At 46.7% G+C, this 13,333-nt stretch overlaps 2 protein-coding genes across 5 annotated transcripts in view; one reads left to right on the forward strand and one right to left on the reverse strand.

Annotated features, from left to right (window-relative positions):
* DOCK1 (dedicator of cytokinesis 1) overlaps positions 1–13,333 on the forward strand; it is a 525,941-nt gene that overhangs the window by 216,662 nt on the left and 295,946 nt on the right. The gene's annotated exons all lie outside the window — the stretch shown is intronic.
* The window catches only part of INSYN2A (inhibitory synaptic factor 2A), a 58,520-nt gene continuing 45,822 nt past the window's right edge, over positions 636–13,333 (reverse strand). For 2 of the 3 annotated variants that reach the window (XM_047073608.1, XM_047073606.1), the window contains one exon: positions 636–3,347. In XM_047073608.1, coding sequence (XP_046929564.1) covers positions 3,164–3,347 — 184 coding nt within the window. In that variant the 3' untranslated portion in view covers positions 636–3,163. Of the gene's footprint in view, positions 3,348–12,877; positions 13,061–13,333 lie in introns of those variants that run through there. The other variant, XM_047073607.1, reaches the window with a different exon arrangement.

Raw genomic sequence — 13,333 nt, forward strand, 5'->3', positions numbered from 1 at the left:
ATGGTTGAAGAGTGTGACCCGAAGCGTCTCCCCAGGTGCTCCTGGCTGGTGCACCGTGTCTTCCTTCACATGCACGTGGGTCCCACCCATCCTTTCTTTTCGCTGGTGCGTGTGTGAGGGCAGCGGGGCCTCCGTCTCAGCCTTCAGGGGTCCTACCGTCCTTGCCGGTGGCCTCTGCCCTTATAGACAGCGGGAAAAGGGTGGGGACCTCTCCCTTGTGTCTCTGCCAGGGTGGTGAGGTGGAGATCTTTCACCCACCCCCAGAGAAGAGGAAAAGAAGGAGATGGCCGATCCCCTGGGACTAGGGAACTGCTTGGTGGCTGATTTGGAGAGAAGCTGTCTCCACGGGACCGTTGCAGGATTTGGCATGGAAAGACCGATGAGTTCACTGGTCTCTCTGAGGTGTTGTAAAAATTAGACACGAGTTAGTCAGATCCTACCGGGAGGTGCTTTGTGCCCTCAAAAAGTCTTCCTGTTCTCCTGGTGGCTGAAGCCCCCGCCAGAGTCCATGATCTGGAAAGCCCAGCCCGAGCTACACGTCAGCCCTGCCCCCTCCCAGCCAGGCCTGGGGAGCCTGCACTTGCCCGATGATTGTCTCCCTTCCTGAAGGCTAGAGGAAGTTTTTTGCAGCCCCAGCATCCTTCCCTTATTGTTATTTTCATGGATTACTTCTATTTTCCCAGATTACTGAGACCATGAAATAAGTTCAATATCCACACAAAACATTACCTTTGATTTTTTTTATTTAAAAATTAATAAAGAACTTAGTGACAAGTATAATAATTTAATCTCTATACGTAATGCCGTGTGTACATCTACATATGAGGGAACACTGTACTTTTTACCTTGGTTTTGTATCAAAGTTTTTACTTAACTCTTTCTAAGAGAAGAATCAGCATCTGGTAGTGACACATTGCAATTAAACTACGAAATGATTTTGAAAATATTTCTTTCTCCTCTGAAGATAGTTTTATTTTTAAATAGGGTTTATCTTCAATTTCCTTCTTGACTCTGAACATTTTAATTTTTTTTTTTCTTTTTTGGTCTAGACTGCTTTCAAACAGTGATGCCATTCTGTTTACTAGGATGCCCTCTTGTTGAGATGGATTTATAACACTCGTCAGAAAGCCACTAACACCCTTATTTCAGTTCCCCGAGATAGTCGGGATTCGTAAAACACAAGGGGGTATAACTTGTTGCAAACATTTTTATAACTTTAGTTAAAAACAGTATAAAATACATGAAACACATTTTTTTTTTTTTTTTTTTTTAGTTTTTGTCTACATGAAACAATTATGCTTCCTTCAAGGTACGGGATCAACGTGCCTGTCCATTTCCTTGCACAAAAATATTTCTCAATTCTGTTTACTGGTATTCAAGGATTTCCACCCTCACATAATGTTTCCACGAGAGATGCGTGTGTTTTTTTTAAAGGCTACCTCCGCAGTATAGTGTGAGCAATCCCAAAGAATGCTTATGTGACACACGCTTCATTGTTATCCGGTCCAGGTCTGATTGCTGATCACTAGGTCCCTGTAGAATCGAAACACTTAGAACTAAAATAAATTTGCTGTTGAATCAGGAGGAAAATGCACAGCAAGAAATAGCTCCCGTGAGAAATGCAGGTAGAGATCTCTTACCAAGGGTCGCCACTTTGTTTTTGGCATCTAATCAGTGAGGTGTGCATGCCAGCATTAGATCGGATGGGAAACTTCTGGACAGAAACTTGAAGACTAGGTTTTCTTGTACGTTCACACAACTATTCCAAAGTTCCGTTGTACAAAAAAAGGCAAAATAAGATCCCTACTTCCTCTTGTGAAAAGCAGAAAATTGATAGACCAGTCATTCCTAGACCAGGGGCTTTTGATTTCTATAAAAAAGATACTTGCAAAGGTGCAAAGTAATGAGTGAAAAAATAAAGGAACTAAGATTTATATTGCAATGTGTAATCAAAAGAGGACTCTCAGTGTCACTGTTTATTTAAAAAATACCTAAAAACATTTGATTCACAGCTTTCCCCTAGGTATGTCATTTAGTACAACTGACTAATAGGTTCGATGCAGGCGACGCTAAGTTTGTCGGTTGGCAGCAGCTAAACTAAACACGCGGTTTCTCTTTGAGATGGTCAGGTCTTCCACACTTGTTACAGAGCGTAACGGATTGTATAAAACGTCTGGCTGCGCTTTGGGTGACGAACGGTGTCTCAGAGATTGATCCACAGAAACGCTTTCCGGTGGCAGAGAACACCCGTGATTTATTGGTGACTGTACTATCCGCCGTGTATCTCTATGTGTGTTTTCAGATTCTTGCCAGAATTTATCGTTTGGCCTTTGGGTACCCAAAGATTAAAAATGAGATCTAAGAAAGCTTAGTGTCCCATAGCTCTGACCCTGTCAACTGCAGTGATTAAAGGCATGTCCTGACTTTGGGGGACTCCTGGCTGCTGGCCGTTTGGAAAATGAGCAGTAAACATGTGGCAGGTCTGGAGATGAACAGAATGCTAAGTTTGAGGTGTCAACCTGACACTGAGATGTGGTCACTTGGCTTAGCGCTACAGCACATGAAGGCAAATATACATATAGTCACATTTGAGAGATTATTTATGGTCTCCGACCACTTGAAAAAATTGTGCTTTCTCCGGAATTTGATGTGCTGAAAATTGCACTCGCCCCCTGCTTATTTGCAAAATTAAACATAAAAATGAAGTCCTTTGCAAACATAAGGCTTGCTTTTTCTTCTCATTATCAAAAAAAAAAGAAAAAAAAGAAAGAAAGAAAAAAGAAAGAAAGGCTTGAAAATAATTATGAGTTTTAGCTGTGTACAGAGTGATAGCCCATCGTCTCGCAGGCTGATGACGTAATACTTGCCGATCTGGGGCGGGGGCACAGAATTTTTTTACCTATCCCCTTTGACTACATAAACTTCATTTCAGAGTTTACCTCCCACATCCACGAATTGCAGACAACAGCTGGCAAGGTGTGACGTGTACAACCTTGCTTCTGTTAATTATCTGTTCGTACAAAAGGCCTTTTTGGTAAGCAGGGTGGGAAGTGGGAAGCGCTGAGCCGGCCAAGGCTCGCTCCATCCTATTCGTTTTGGAAAAGGATTTACTTAACTCCAGTGGGTTTTCAAGACGGCCTTTAGACTCCAAACACCATGAGTTTTAAAGAAACCAGAGTTTCCATCTTCCATGCTTTTTAGATTCGGGTTTGGATTTTTGCTTGGGAGTTGCGGAGTAGGGCTCCTGAGAGTAAGGCGAAGGTACAACCTGAGTTTCCTCAAAAGGATGGAGTTTCCTCAGAACTGGCTGGAGCTTGTCTTCTTGCTGCTTAAAGTCCAGCTCCACACTGGGAAGAAGAGAGAGGGGAGAATTTAGTGCGTGATCTTCCCTATACAAAGATCCCCCTTAGTGACGGCAAAATGCCGTGCCGTCCTACGAGGGTAACGATCATTGGGATTATGTTTATTATGTGATTTTCCGGCTCGGTAGTGAGCAGTCGGCTGTGATCTATTGTAGCTCTGTGTCACTGAACTATCTCAGGTTCATTTTCCTTGAAAATCACTTACATGCTTTCGAGGCGAGTCTTTGAAGTTTTATTAAGGTACTCCATTGGTGTCAGAGTAGATAATGTGTTGGTGGAAATGAAAAAGATGACATCTGAATAACCCTTTTGCTTGTCTGGAGACTGCACACACATGCTTCACGGGATAGATGGATGAACAAAAGTAGGAGTGTTCGGGGGCCGTCCTAGCACATACAGAACAGGGGCGTGAAGGCCCTTTGCCTGCACACCTTTTCTACAAGATTAGAGAAATCCATGGATCTCACCTCAAACAACTGTGGCATGAAATGACCTTGGCTTATGTTCTTTGCAAAACCTCATCATCTACCAGACTCGTGAGAGCCACAGTACCCAACCTCGGGGAAAACTGTGTTTGTGGGGTCAGTGCCATTGAATGTTACTCAGTTGTGATCAAAGACAGTTTTCAGGCGAGAACATGGTGTTCGGTGACGATGACCCCAAATCGTAATTACATTGCTGAAGCCAGAGTGTGTGGACATGTAGCCGTGTGGAGGGACCTTGGGCAGCGGTGATGATGTTTGCGTTAGAATGACAGGACTGGAGGCGATTTTTTCTTATGAAATTTCTCCACAGCCTGCCTGGAGTCCTAGCTTCTCTTCATGGCTTTGGAAAACCCACTGTTGATCTCCCCACTAGTTTCTAGGTTATCCCCTTGGCCTTTGGGATAGGATGCCCTGGTCCACACTTTACTGTGATGGTCCCAGGAGTGATGAGCCTCGTCTCCCTTCTCTCCACTCCTGTACCCTGATTATTTGCATGTGGGCGCCGGCTTCTAGCGAATTCTGCTCTGTGCTCCTTCATGTCTGGTCTGGATGCTGACTGAATGTCAGTAGATTTCAGCAAAGGCTCCGTGGTGATGATAATACGTGAGCTCATAACATTGTGTATCCAGTGGAGCCGTAAACCATTTACAAACATGAAATCCTATTGATTTAGAGAGGCATTAATCCTAGCCAAATTTTGACATTTTGGAAAGACAAAACAGCAAAGCCGTATTATCTGGAGTTTTAAAAACAAGTTCCAGACCCATCTAATGGACCATTTTATGTTTTGAATCCACTGCTCCCTTTTTCTTAGCATCAAAGACTATGCTAGTACTACTGGAAAAATTAAAAATATTGTCAGAGAAGTTTATGGCTAGTTAATAACCCCTGCGCCCAACGCAAGAATTCTTCGCCCCCCTCATTTCAAAGGGCCTTTTTGAGTTACGGTGCTGTTTATGGGAAGGAGGAGGGAAGCTCGTGAACTCGTGCCTTGCCAATCTAGAACACGGGATAATGGAGGCACAGTCCCTCTTAAGGGCAGTTGTGGGAAGTGCAAATCTGCAGTTATGTGGCGTGGTGGGAAGAACAGGCCCAGCATCCTGCCTTTTCCTCTTGTTGCTGCGGGGGCCGTGCTGGCTTCGACAGGTGCCTGCCTCTCTATCTCCAGGTTCAGTGTCCTTTCCTTCAGGGAGTACAATAATTACTGCCCTGACAATTTCACTGCCTTCTGGTAAGGATTTCCCCCCGCGCCCCCCAAAGAAAAGTCAGTGAAAAAGTTTCCTAAACTCTAAGATGCAATTCAGATATTACTTAATCCTTATTCTCTGTTGATCACTAATTTCATAATGGGAACAGGAGCGAGCAGTGATAAAGATAGATATTAAAGAATTCTTTGGCTTGGACCTTTAACAAGGAAAACAAGGACCTTGTAATTGAGTTTGTGAGATGCCGTGGTATCCAGCGTGGTGTGTTAGGTACAAAAGGGTAATTTTATCAGGCGCTTGGTTCGTATTGAAAGCATGCCTTCCAGATCATAACCACTTCAACAGTCCCAGATAGGTTTTGAGTTATCAGATGGTCAGGCGGGTGCCAGCATTTCCTAGGCCGACAGTACAGTTCTGGGTACCTCTAATTATTGAATTCCCATTAAGCAGCTACATTGGGAATCCTGTTATTAACCAATTTATCACACCGCGGAACCATGTAATCACAGAGTAATCTAATCTGAGTTCTTGTTAACAAAATGACTCGACTCTATCTGTCGAGTTGATTCCTGTTTGCCCTCCCCCATTACTGAGAAGCTGCCCTCAGGAGCAGGAGCTAGAGCCGGCTTCTTTATGGAGGGAGGGTGTATGGCCACGCATGCCCCCTGGGAAAGCCTGCCATGAGACCGGCAGTGACCTTGAGCCATGCCCCCCTCCCCCCCCCCCCCCCCCCCCCGCCACACACATGGCAGTGTGTCTGCCTGTGGAACGGTGTGCCCTGGCTATCAGACACATGATGCATAGTACCGGGTGCCCTGTTGTCCCCTGGGGGCCTTTTGTCATTGTGGAAGGAACACGCCAAGTCACCGGGTTGATCTGAGGCAGACGACTGACTGGAGAGGGCAGTGTCTGAAGGTTAGTAGTCTGGCCAACTGTGGCTGACATACAGCAGAGGTCCCTTCAGTCTTAGCCAAATGGCCAGAGGGAAGCAGCACCTGCTGTCCTGTCTGGAGCAGAGGACTTGGACAGAAGCCACCAGTGGACATCGGGCCCTCGGACTCTGCGCACAGACCCCAACCCGGCGAGTTATTCACTTATCCCGTGCCTGCGGGAGAGGCAGTGCCCTGAGTGACACTGGATGTGGGGATGGGGCCCTGTGGCTGCCTGGCAGACCCCGTGGTGCTGGAGTGGTCACCACTGCTGAAGACATTACTATTGTCTTCGTGGCTCTTACTTTCTTCCCGCCTGGCCCTGGCATAGCTGGCCACTCCTCGTCCCCCTTCTCCAGCCGCCTCCGACAGGTCCCTCCCACCGCTCCTTTCTTTTCACCCTCTCTGCCCTCACCACGAATACTTACTTATTTGTTTCCTGATTATTTTGCCTTTGTCCCCCAAATGCAGGTGCAGGGACTGGGGGAATGTTGTCCCATCCCCTGTTCCCAGCACCCACAGTAGAGCCTGGATCATGGCAGTTGACTACATAATACTTACTGAATTGACAAGTGAACGCAGAGCCTTAAAAGACAAAGTCACCTCTGCTTTAGTCCTAGCTGCCGTGGGCTCTTCTGGTTGAGTCACGTGGCCCGTGCCCCCTGCCCCCTCTCTCCTCCCACCCTGAGCCCACTCCTTGCCACAGACCAACAGGGCTTCTCCTGGGGGTCCCGCGGTGGAGCCCGCTCCAAGTGGAATCTGCCTGTCTCCATTCTGTCAGAACATAATCAAAGAAGATAAGGAAACATCTTCTGCAACACACACAAGGATCCTTTTGGAGCTGGGCCCCACACTTTCAGACCCTACTTCTCTTTTTCTGGAAGAGTCTGTCTGAAGATCTTGGAAAGGATGGACGGGGTCCCTAGGCGCTCGTGAGTGGTCAGCTGTTCCCGTGCTCTGCTCAGGGGAGCTCAAGAGTAGTGTTTCATTCCTCCTGTGGGCTGGAGGAAGGCCTGGGCCACAGGTGGAGGTCTGGGTGGTGTTTTCCACCTTGTTGAGGGTGACCGGCCTCCACTGTCCAGTTTAGTCCTGCTTCCCTGGAGTGGTTCCAGCTCGGAGACATAACCCTGGTGGAACGAGTAGATGGAGACGTTTGTATTCCAAGTTTGGGCTGTAGACCTCGTAGTCCAGGTCCGTGGACTCTGCTGGGGGTTTCCACCGCTCTCTGCACCCGCCGGGGTCTGTGTGCCCGTCAGCACACATGAAGCAGGAGGCCGCTGGAACTGCCACCCATCTCCTGCAGACAGGATCTGGTGTTCGTGATGCACTGTCATGGAGAGATGTAGGTCATGCAGAATGCTGTCTGTCAGGAGGATGAGCAGTCTGGAAAAAGTCCTGATTCTTGAGCTCCAAACCATGAATGTGAAGGGGCTGTGGCCAGGCCAGCCTTACCTGTGCTAGGTGTTCTCGCCTTTCATGCTTGAGCAAAACCCAGACTGCAGGTTGTGCTGGGTGAGACAGAGTGCCCTGAAGTGCTGGGGCTGTGTCCAAGACATAAGTCCCCAGGAGCTGCTGTTATTTACCTTGACACTTCTCCATTCCCTGCCTGCTTCCCCTTCTCCCGCCAGACAACTGAACCATTTCACCAAAGGCTTTGTGTTGAGAACTCCATGTGAACAGAATCACGCAATAGCACAGGCCTTCGTGAAGCCACGTGCCCTACTCCACGTGACCCACTGTGATAAGTGATTAAAGCAACGGGCTGTAGAGTCAACTCCTTTGGTTAATCTTTTAAAAGTGCAAGTTTTGGGGGCACCTGGGTGGCTCAGTCAGGTTAAGCATCTGACATCGGCTCAGGTCACGATCTCATGGTTTGTGAGTTCGAGCCCCGTGTCAGGCTCTGTGCTGACATGTGTCAGGCTCTCCAGCTCAGAGCCTGGAGCCTACTTCAGATTCTGTGTCTCCCTTTCTCTCTGCCCTCCCCGCCCCCCCCCGGTCATGCTCTGTCTCTTGCTCTCTCTCTCAAAATAAATAAACATTAAAAAAATTTTTTTTTAAAATGAAAAATTTAACTATAGGGCTTTTCTTAAAAATTATTATTCTGTACATTTCCAAAGAAACAAAAGTGTATCCTAAATCTTAGGCTGCTCCGTCAGCTGGCACCCAAGCTTTGTTTTCTTCCTGGAGACTCTGCTAAGCTTTGTAGTAACACCTCTCCCCCCACTCCCTGTGCAGAGGAGTGTGGTTGTAGCTTCTCCAGTCAGTGCTCTGCTTGTCTGATGCTCCTATAAATACTTGGACCTCGCCATGGTTTCTTTAGCACGCTGTCGCCAACTCCTCAAGTTAATTTAAGGGGAACGTAGTTAAAACATCCCTTTCTTCAGTCCTCTGTGTGGAGCAGTTAGGAGTTGAAAGCAAGTGAGTTTGGCTCCCAAGCATTTGTGTTTTCTGGAGTGGAGGAAAACCTGAAATCTCGGATTTCTCCAGCCTCAGCAACGTCGGCAGGCTCCGTAGACTGCAGAGCAGAAGCGTCTGTTTTTAATTCTCCCTGAATGAGATTGCAGAGTCCCCTTCGCTATCTGTGGCTCTGACTGACTTGTGCTCTGCCACTGTGGGTAAATCATCTCCCCTTGGGGGACCTGAGCTTGCTGGGCTGTGAAATGGTGGTGGACATGCGCTCTTCCACCACGTGGACGTTCCATGGCACAACCTCGAGTGCAGAGAAACACAGTCATCAGGGTATGTGCTGGCTCTTGCTGTGTAGATCTGGATGGGACAGATCATGTTCCCCAAAGTGCAATGCTTTACGTATATAGCTAGAATCTGTAAGCTCCCTATCAGCACCATGGACAACGCCGGTGTTGTTCAGAGGGAGCCCAAGGTTAGGCTCTGAGTTTTCAGACTGGCTGTGTCCCTTGCCAGCTGGGAGAATTTAGGAAGTCTCTTCCTCCTGGGCCTTGGTTTCCATACACGACCCTGGCCACACCTCCAGGTAGTTGAAGAACCCAGACCCAAAATAGCCATTGTACTCTCCCAAGTGCATTGCCACTTGAATATCTGGGGGCATCATACATCCAGCATGTCCAAAATCAAATCTTTTCTCCAGCCTATTGTCTTTTCCTTTCAAACACAGCCTACAGCCAGCATTCATCCAGGTGGCCAAAGCCACACACCTTGCCATCAAGCTTCACTAGTCCTTTTTGCTTCATCCCACCAGCTGGGTCAGTGGATTTGCCCTCAGCATCCTTCCTCTTGGGCCAACATCCACTACCCTTGTTGAGACCTTGAGAAGTTTTTCCTCTGACCATTGAAACTGCCAAGCAGTGGGCTTTCTTTCTCTTCTCTGCCTCCCTGTCTCCCTTCTATCTCGACTTCCTTCTCTTCTCTTTTCCTCTTCTCCCCTCCCTCTCTCTGTTTCTTCTCCCTCTTTCTCCCTCTCTCTCTCTCCCCCTTCTCTCCCGCCTCCCTCTCCCCTCCCTCTGTTTCCTACTCCTCTACACCCCTCTCTCCTCTCCCTAACCCATTTCTCAGTAACCTTCCATAGTCACCTTCAGAAATCCTGAAACTCCTTGGCAAAGTCCTGCTCATCCTTCAGCCTAGCTACATGACACCTCTTCTTTCTGTGGGATTTCCAGAATAACCACATCTGCCCACCCTCCTTCCTGTCCAAACTCATGTGGAACAAGCTGCCCCTCAGGCATCGTTGTCTCTGCATTTTTACTAGAGCATGTCCATTTCACATTGGATCGTAGCTGTTTTTCTCTCATGACTTTGAACTCATTGAGGGACAGACCCTATTTAATTCCTCTTATGTCTGAGGTGTATTTAATACAGTGTCAGGCTCAGAACATGCTTTGCTTCTGAATTGAAATAAACTGATGAACTCAATCCAGATCCCCTCACTCACTTCTGACCTCTACAGAATGCTACTGTTCTGTTCTTTTATTTTACATTTATAATCTGTCATCTAAATGAATATATACAAAATATGTTTATGTGTTAATATACCTATATTATATATTATCTGTCAGTCCCATGCCAATAGGTTCAAATATTAACAATTTATATTGCCAGCTTTTTAACCCTTTGAACATAGAACTGATTCATCATAACTTTGGATCCTTCCCTCACCATTATTTCACATAGTAGGTGCATAAGCCAAGTTTATAGAATCACTATAAGATGTAAAATACCAGAAGTAGAGGAGTATTCAATAATATTAATCCCTAAACTATAAGATCTCCCCCCCTCCTTTCCTGGTACACTATGGCAAGGAAATTATTACAGTTGTAAAAACTAAAAACACTAGTCTGTTATCCTGCTATAATTATACGATGATCGTCAAAGTTATTGTTAGACAATGACTGTTCTGAGTGGTTCTTTATCTTGACTATACTGGAGAACAGCCCTCTTCCTTGGTGCTGGGCTGAGTTCTGTCCTCGATCTCCATCTTGGCTATGACTTCCTTTGGAGTACAAATACTGGTCTTGCACCCAGGTCTTATCAAAGTGCCTGAATTTATGGGCTGGCCAGATGCACCAGGATCAAGGAACCATGTTTTAGCCTCTCACAAATTGTACCCCAGAGAGGTCAAAGTGTAAAGACTCAGCCCTATTTATAACCTCTACCCATAATAATTTCTCGAGTCAGAAAGGGACCAGATCACTAATGAGACTTCGGATGTGTATTAAGCATATCTTACACCACATGCCCAGCGAGCCGCAGAGATCATACATTGTAATTACAAGGGAACAGTAATGATGAAACGTAACCTGCCAACATGCTGCTGTCCCTGGCTTCAATGAGGAGCATGAGTGTTTTGTCTTTGGGCAGGAAGTGTATTGTAACTACAGTTAAGATGAGAAGACATGGAACTCCCCAGAATTGGTTATAGTGAGTCTGGCAGGTGCTGGGGGCGGGGGAGCAGGGAACATTAGGTGACCAGAGTGAGGTTGGCCATTATCTTGGCCATCACCTCATCTGCTCTTATCATTTTGAAGATGGGCACCTGTCTGCCGGAGAGACAAATGACTTCCTGGGGTCACGGTGCTGGAGGTAGTGTGCAAAGGAACCTGACCCCCCCCCCCCCCCCGCCCCAGCCACCAACCCAGGACTCGAATTCTAGATACTCCATGGAGCTCTCTCATTTCAGATCTGAGCTAAGGAATGCTATCTGCACTGATAGGAATTAATGATAGTCCCATAGCACAGGCCAGAAAACCATTATCTCTTTGTATGTGTCCTCTGGTGTCACCAGTGGCCATGTAAACCCCAGGCTCCCCAGTGTATCTCCAGGGATGCTATGTGTAAGTGAGGAGCTCTTTCAGGATGACTGATGGGAGAGCTGAGTGAGCTATATGGCCCTAGCAACCACTGTCTTTTCTAGTCACTGTGTTCCCCATGGGATTTCAAAGGATCTAACTCAGGGCATTGTGGTAGGGACCCAGTCCTACATTGAGCCCCTAGAAAAATCTCCATATTCATATAAAAATGAGTTACATCTATTTTCTCATGATATTGACACTGCAACCATCCCCCCCCCCCCCCCGCACTCTCCCCTCCCCCCCAGCAGTTTTGGACATCAGTGAATGCCTCCTTAACTATTCCCTTTGGGCATAACCAAAGGTGAGAGTTTTAAGGGAAGGGTTATCAATATAATCAGCCTTTCTCTGCTGAGTAGATTTTAACTGATTGCTTTACAAATAGTACTTTGAGATCAGTAATCAGTTTTCGGTTTTCCAGCATCTACTCTGTATCAGAGTTGCATTTTAGAATTAAGGTATTACTAACTATTACAAAAACCCAAATCCATATATGTTGGGAGGAGGTGGGAGAAATCATATACTTTTAAAATTCTGATAGAATAGAAAACACTTGCATTATTGGCTTTGGGAATTTCCAGGGAGAATTCTGAGGTCCGTTAAATCTTTTTTTCTGACTTTTAATTTACTGTGTCAAAAAAATACTTCCTCATGCCAGACTCTCACTGCGCAAGGTATTATCCAGGGACTCCTTTCTGTCATCTTCCTCCTAGCCCATCATTCACCGTAAATACTAAGAGCAGAGCGCTAAATATTAGACAAAAGGCTAATTTCCTCCACATCAGTTCATGTTGTTAAAGAACTGAATCTACACCAAGTGGCGGTAATTAGAGCAGGACTGGACAGAGCACTTCCACTAAGAGATAATCACTAAATGACAAAGGCTGTAGAGATTCCACTCCAAGTGGGCTCTGGACAGGCTAGATTTGGCACCATTTATGCATACAAATGCAATTACCTCTCTTCACAATAAGACTTCATTAGTTATGAAGCTTACTGTGCTGGTGGCTGTCCTGATCATGCGTCACCCTCACCAGCTCTTTGCACTTTGTGCACTACACCAGAATCAGTAAAATCTCCGTGCACGATCTCATCTGGAAACTCTGCATCCCCATATGGGGCGCTCTTATTGGCGATGCTGTGAATTACCAAGGATGATTTGAGAGAATGCCACCCGTTAATTCTGTGAGTTCCTCCTCCGGTCTCATGGAAAGCTAAACTTACTCCTCTTTCCTGAAATCCTCCGGTCGTTTTGGAAAAGAACGTGCAGAATTCGAGAACTGCCTACTTGATGAGCAGTCAGAGATTGCAAGGTACTAGAAAGTTCCCAGCTGCTGTAAAGATGAGTGTGCATGAGCAGCGAGGCATCTCCCTCCATCTTTGGGGAAGCACTGGCTGTTTCTCTCCCTAGTTCCTGCTGGTCGTTCCCGACTCTGCAGTCAGAGGAGCCGGCTCTGTAGCACACATCTGAACCCTCCTCAACATGGTGTCCTTCCAAGATGATCCTGCCTCCTCTGAGTCGGCCCCCTCCCAGGTGGAACATCCCAGCTTCCTTCAGCTCCTTCTTATCTTTCTTCCTTGTATCTGTGGCACAAAGAGGTTCCCCTTTGTCAGAGCTCTGTTGTTGCAAGTCTTACCCTAGGGGGTGTGCGTGGGTTTATCTTCAGCCAGGTTACAGACTCCTTTCCAGCTCCCAGTGACTGGGGTGGAGCCTGTCGTTTCCTAGGAGTCCCGTGGAAATGGTTGCTGCAGAAATGCCTATAAGCATCCAATGGAAAGGGCTTGGGTATTTTACCAAAATAGTGGTTTGAAATCCTGCCCATTGTTGACCATCAATGGATCATATCAAATGACAAAATTAGGACACAGACAACATGAAAGTCTGCAAGATCCCTCCCTCATTGGTGTTGAAAACAAAGCAGACTTCCGGCATTCCTATCCATCCATATTCCTGCCTCCCGACTGCTCCCCCACGTAATTAGTGTCCCTGGAGGCCAACTGTGTGGTGGCCTTGATGTACAGAAATGGAGC

Source organism: Lynx rufus, unplaced genomic scaffold (assembly GCF_022079265.1).
Source record: "Lynx rufus isolate CCGP_SWC_20201006 ecotype Redwood Valley unplaced genomic scaffold, mLynRuf1.p SCAF_11, whole genome shotgun sequence".
In the NCBI taxonomy this organism is placed as follows: Eukaryota; Metazoa; Chordata; class Mammalia; order Carnivora; family Felidae; genus Lynx; species Lynx rufus.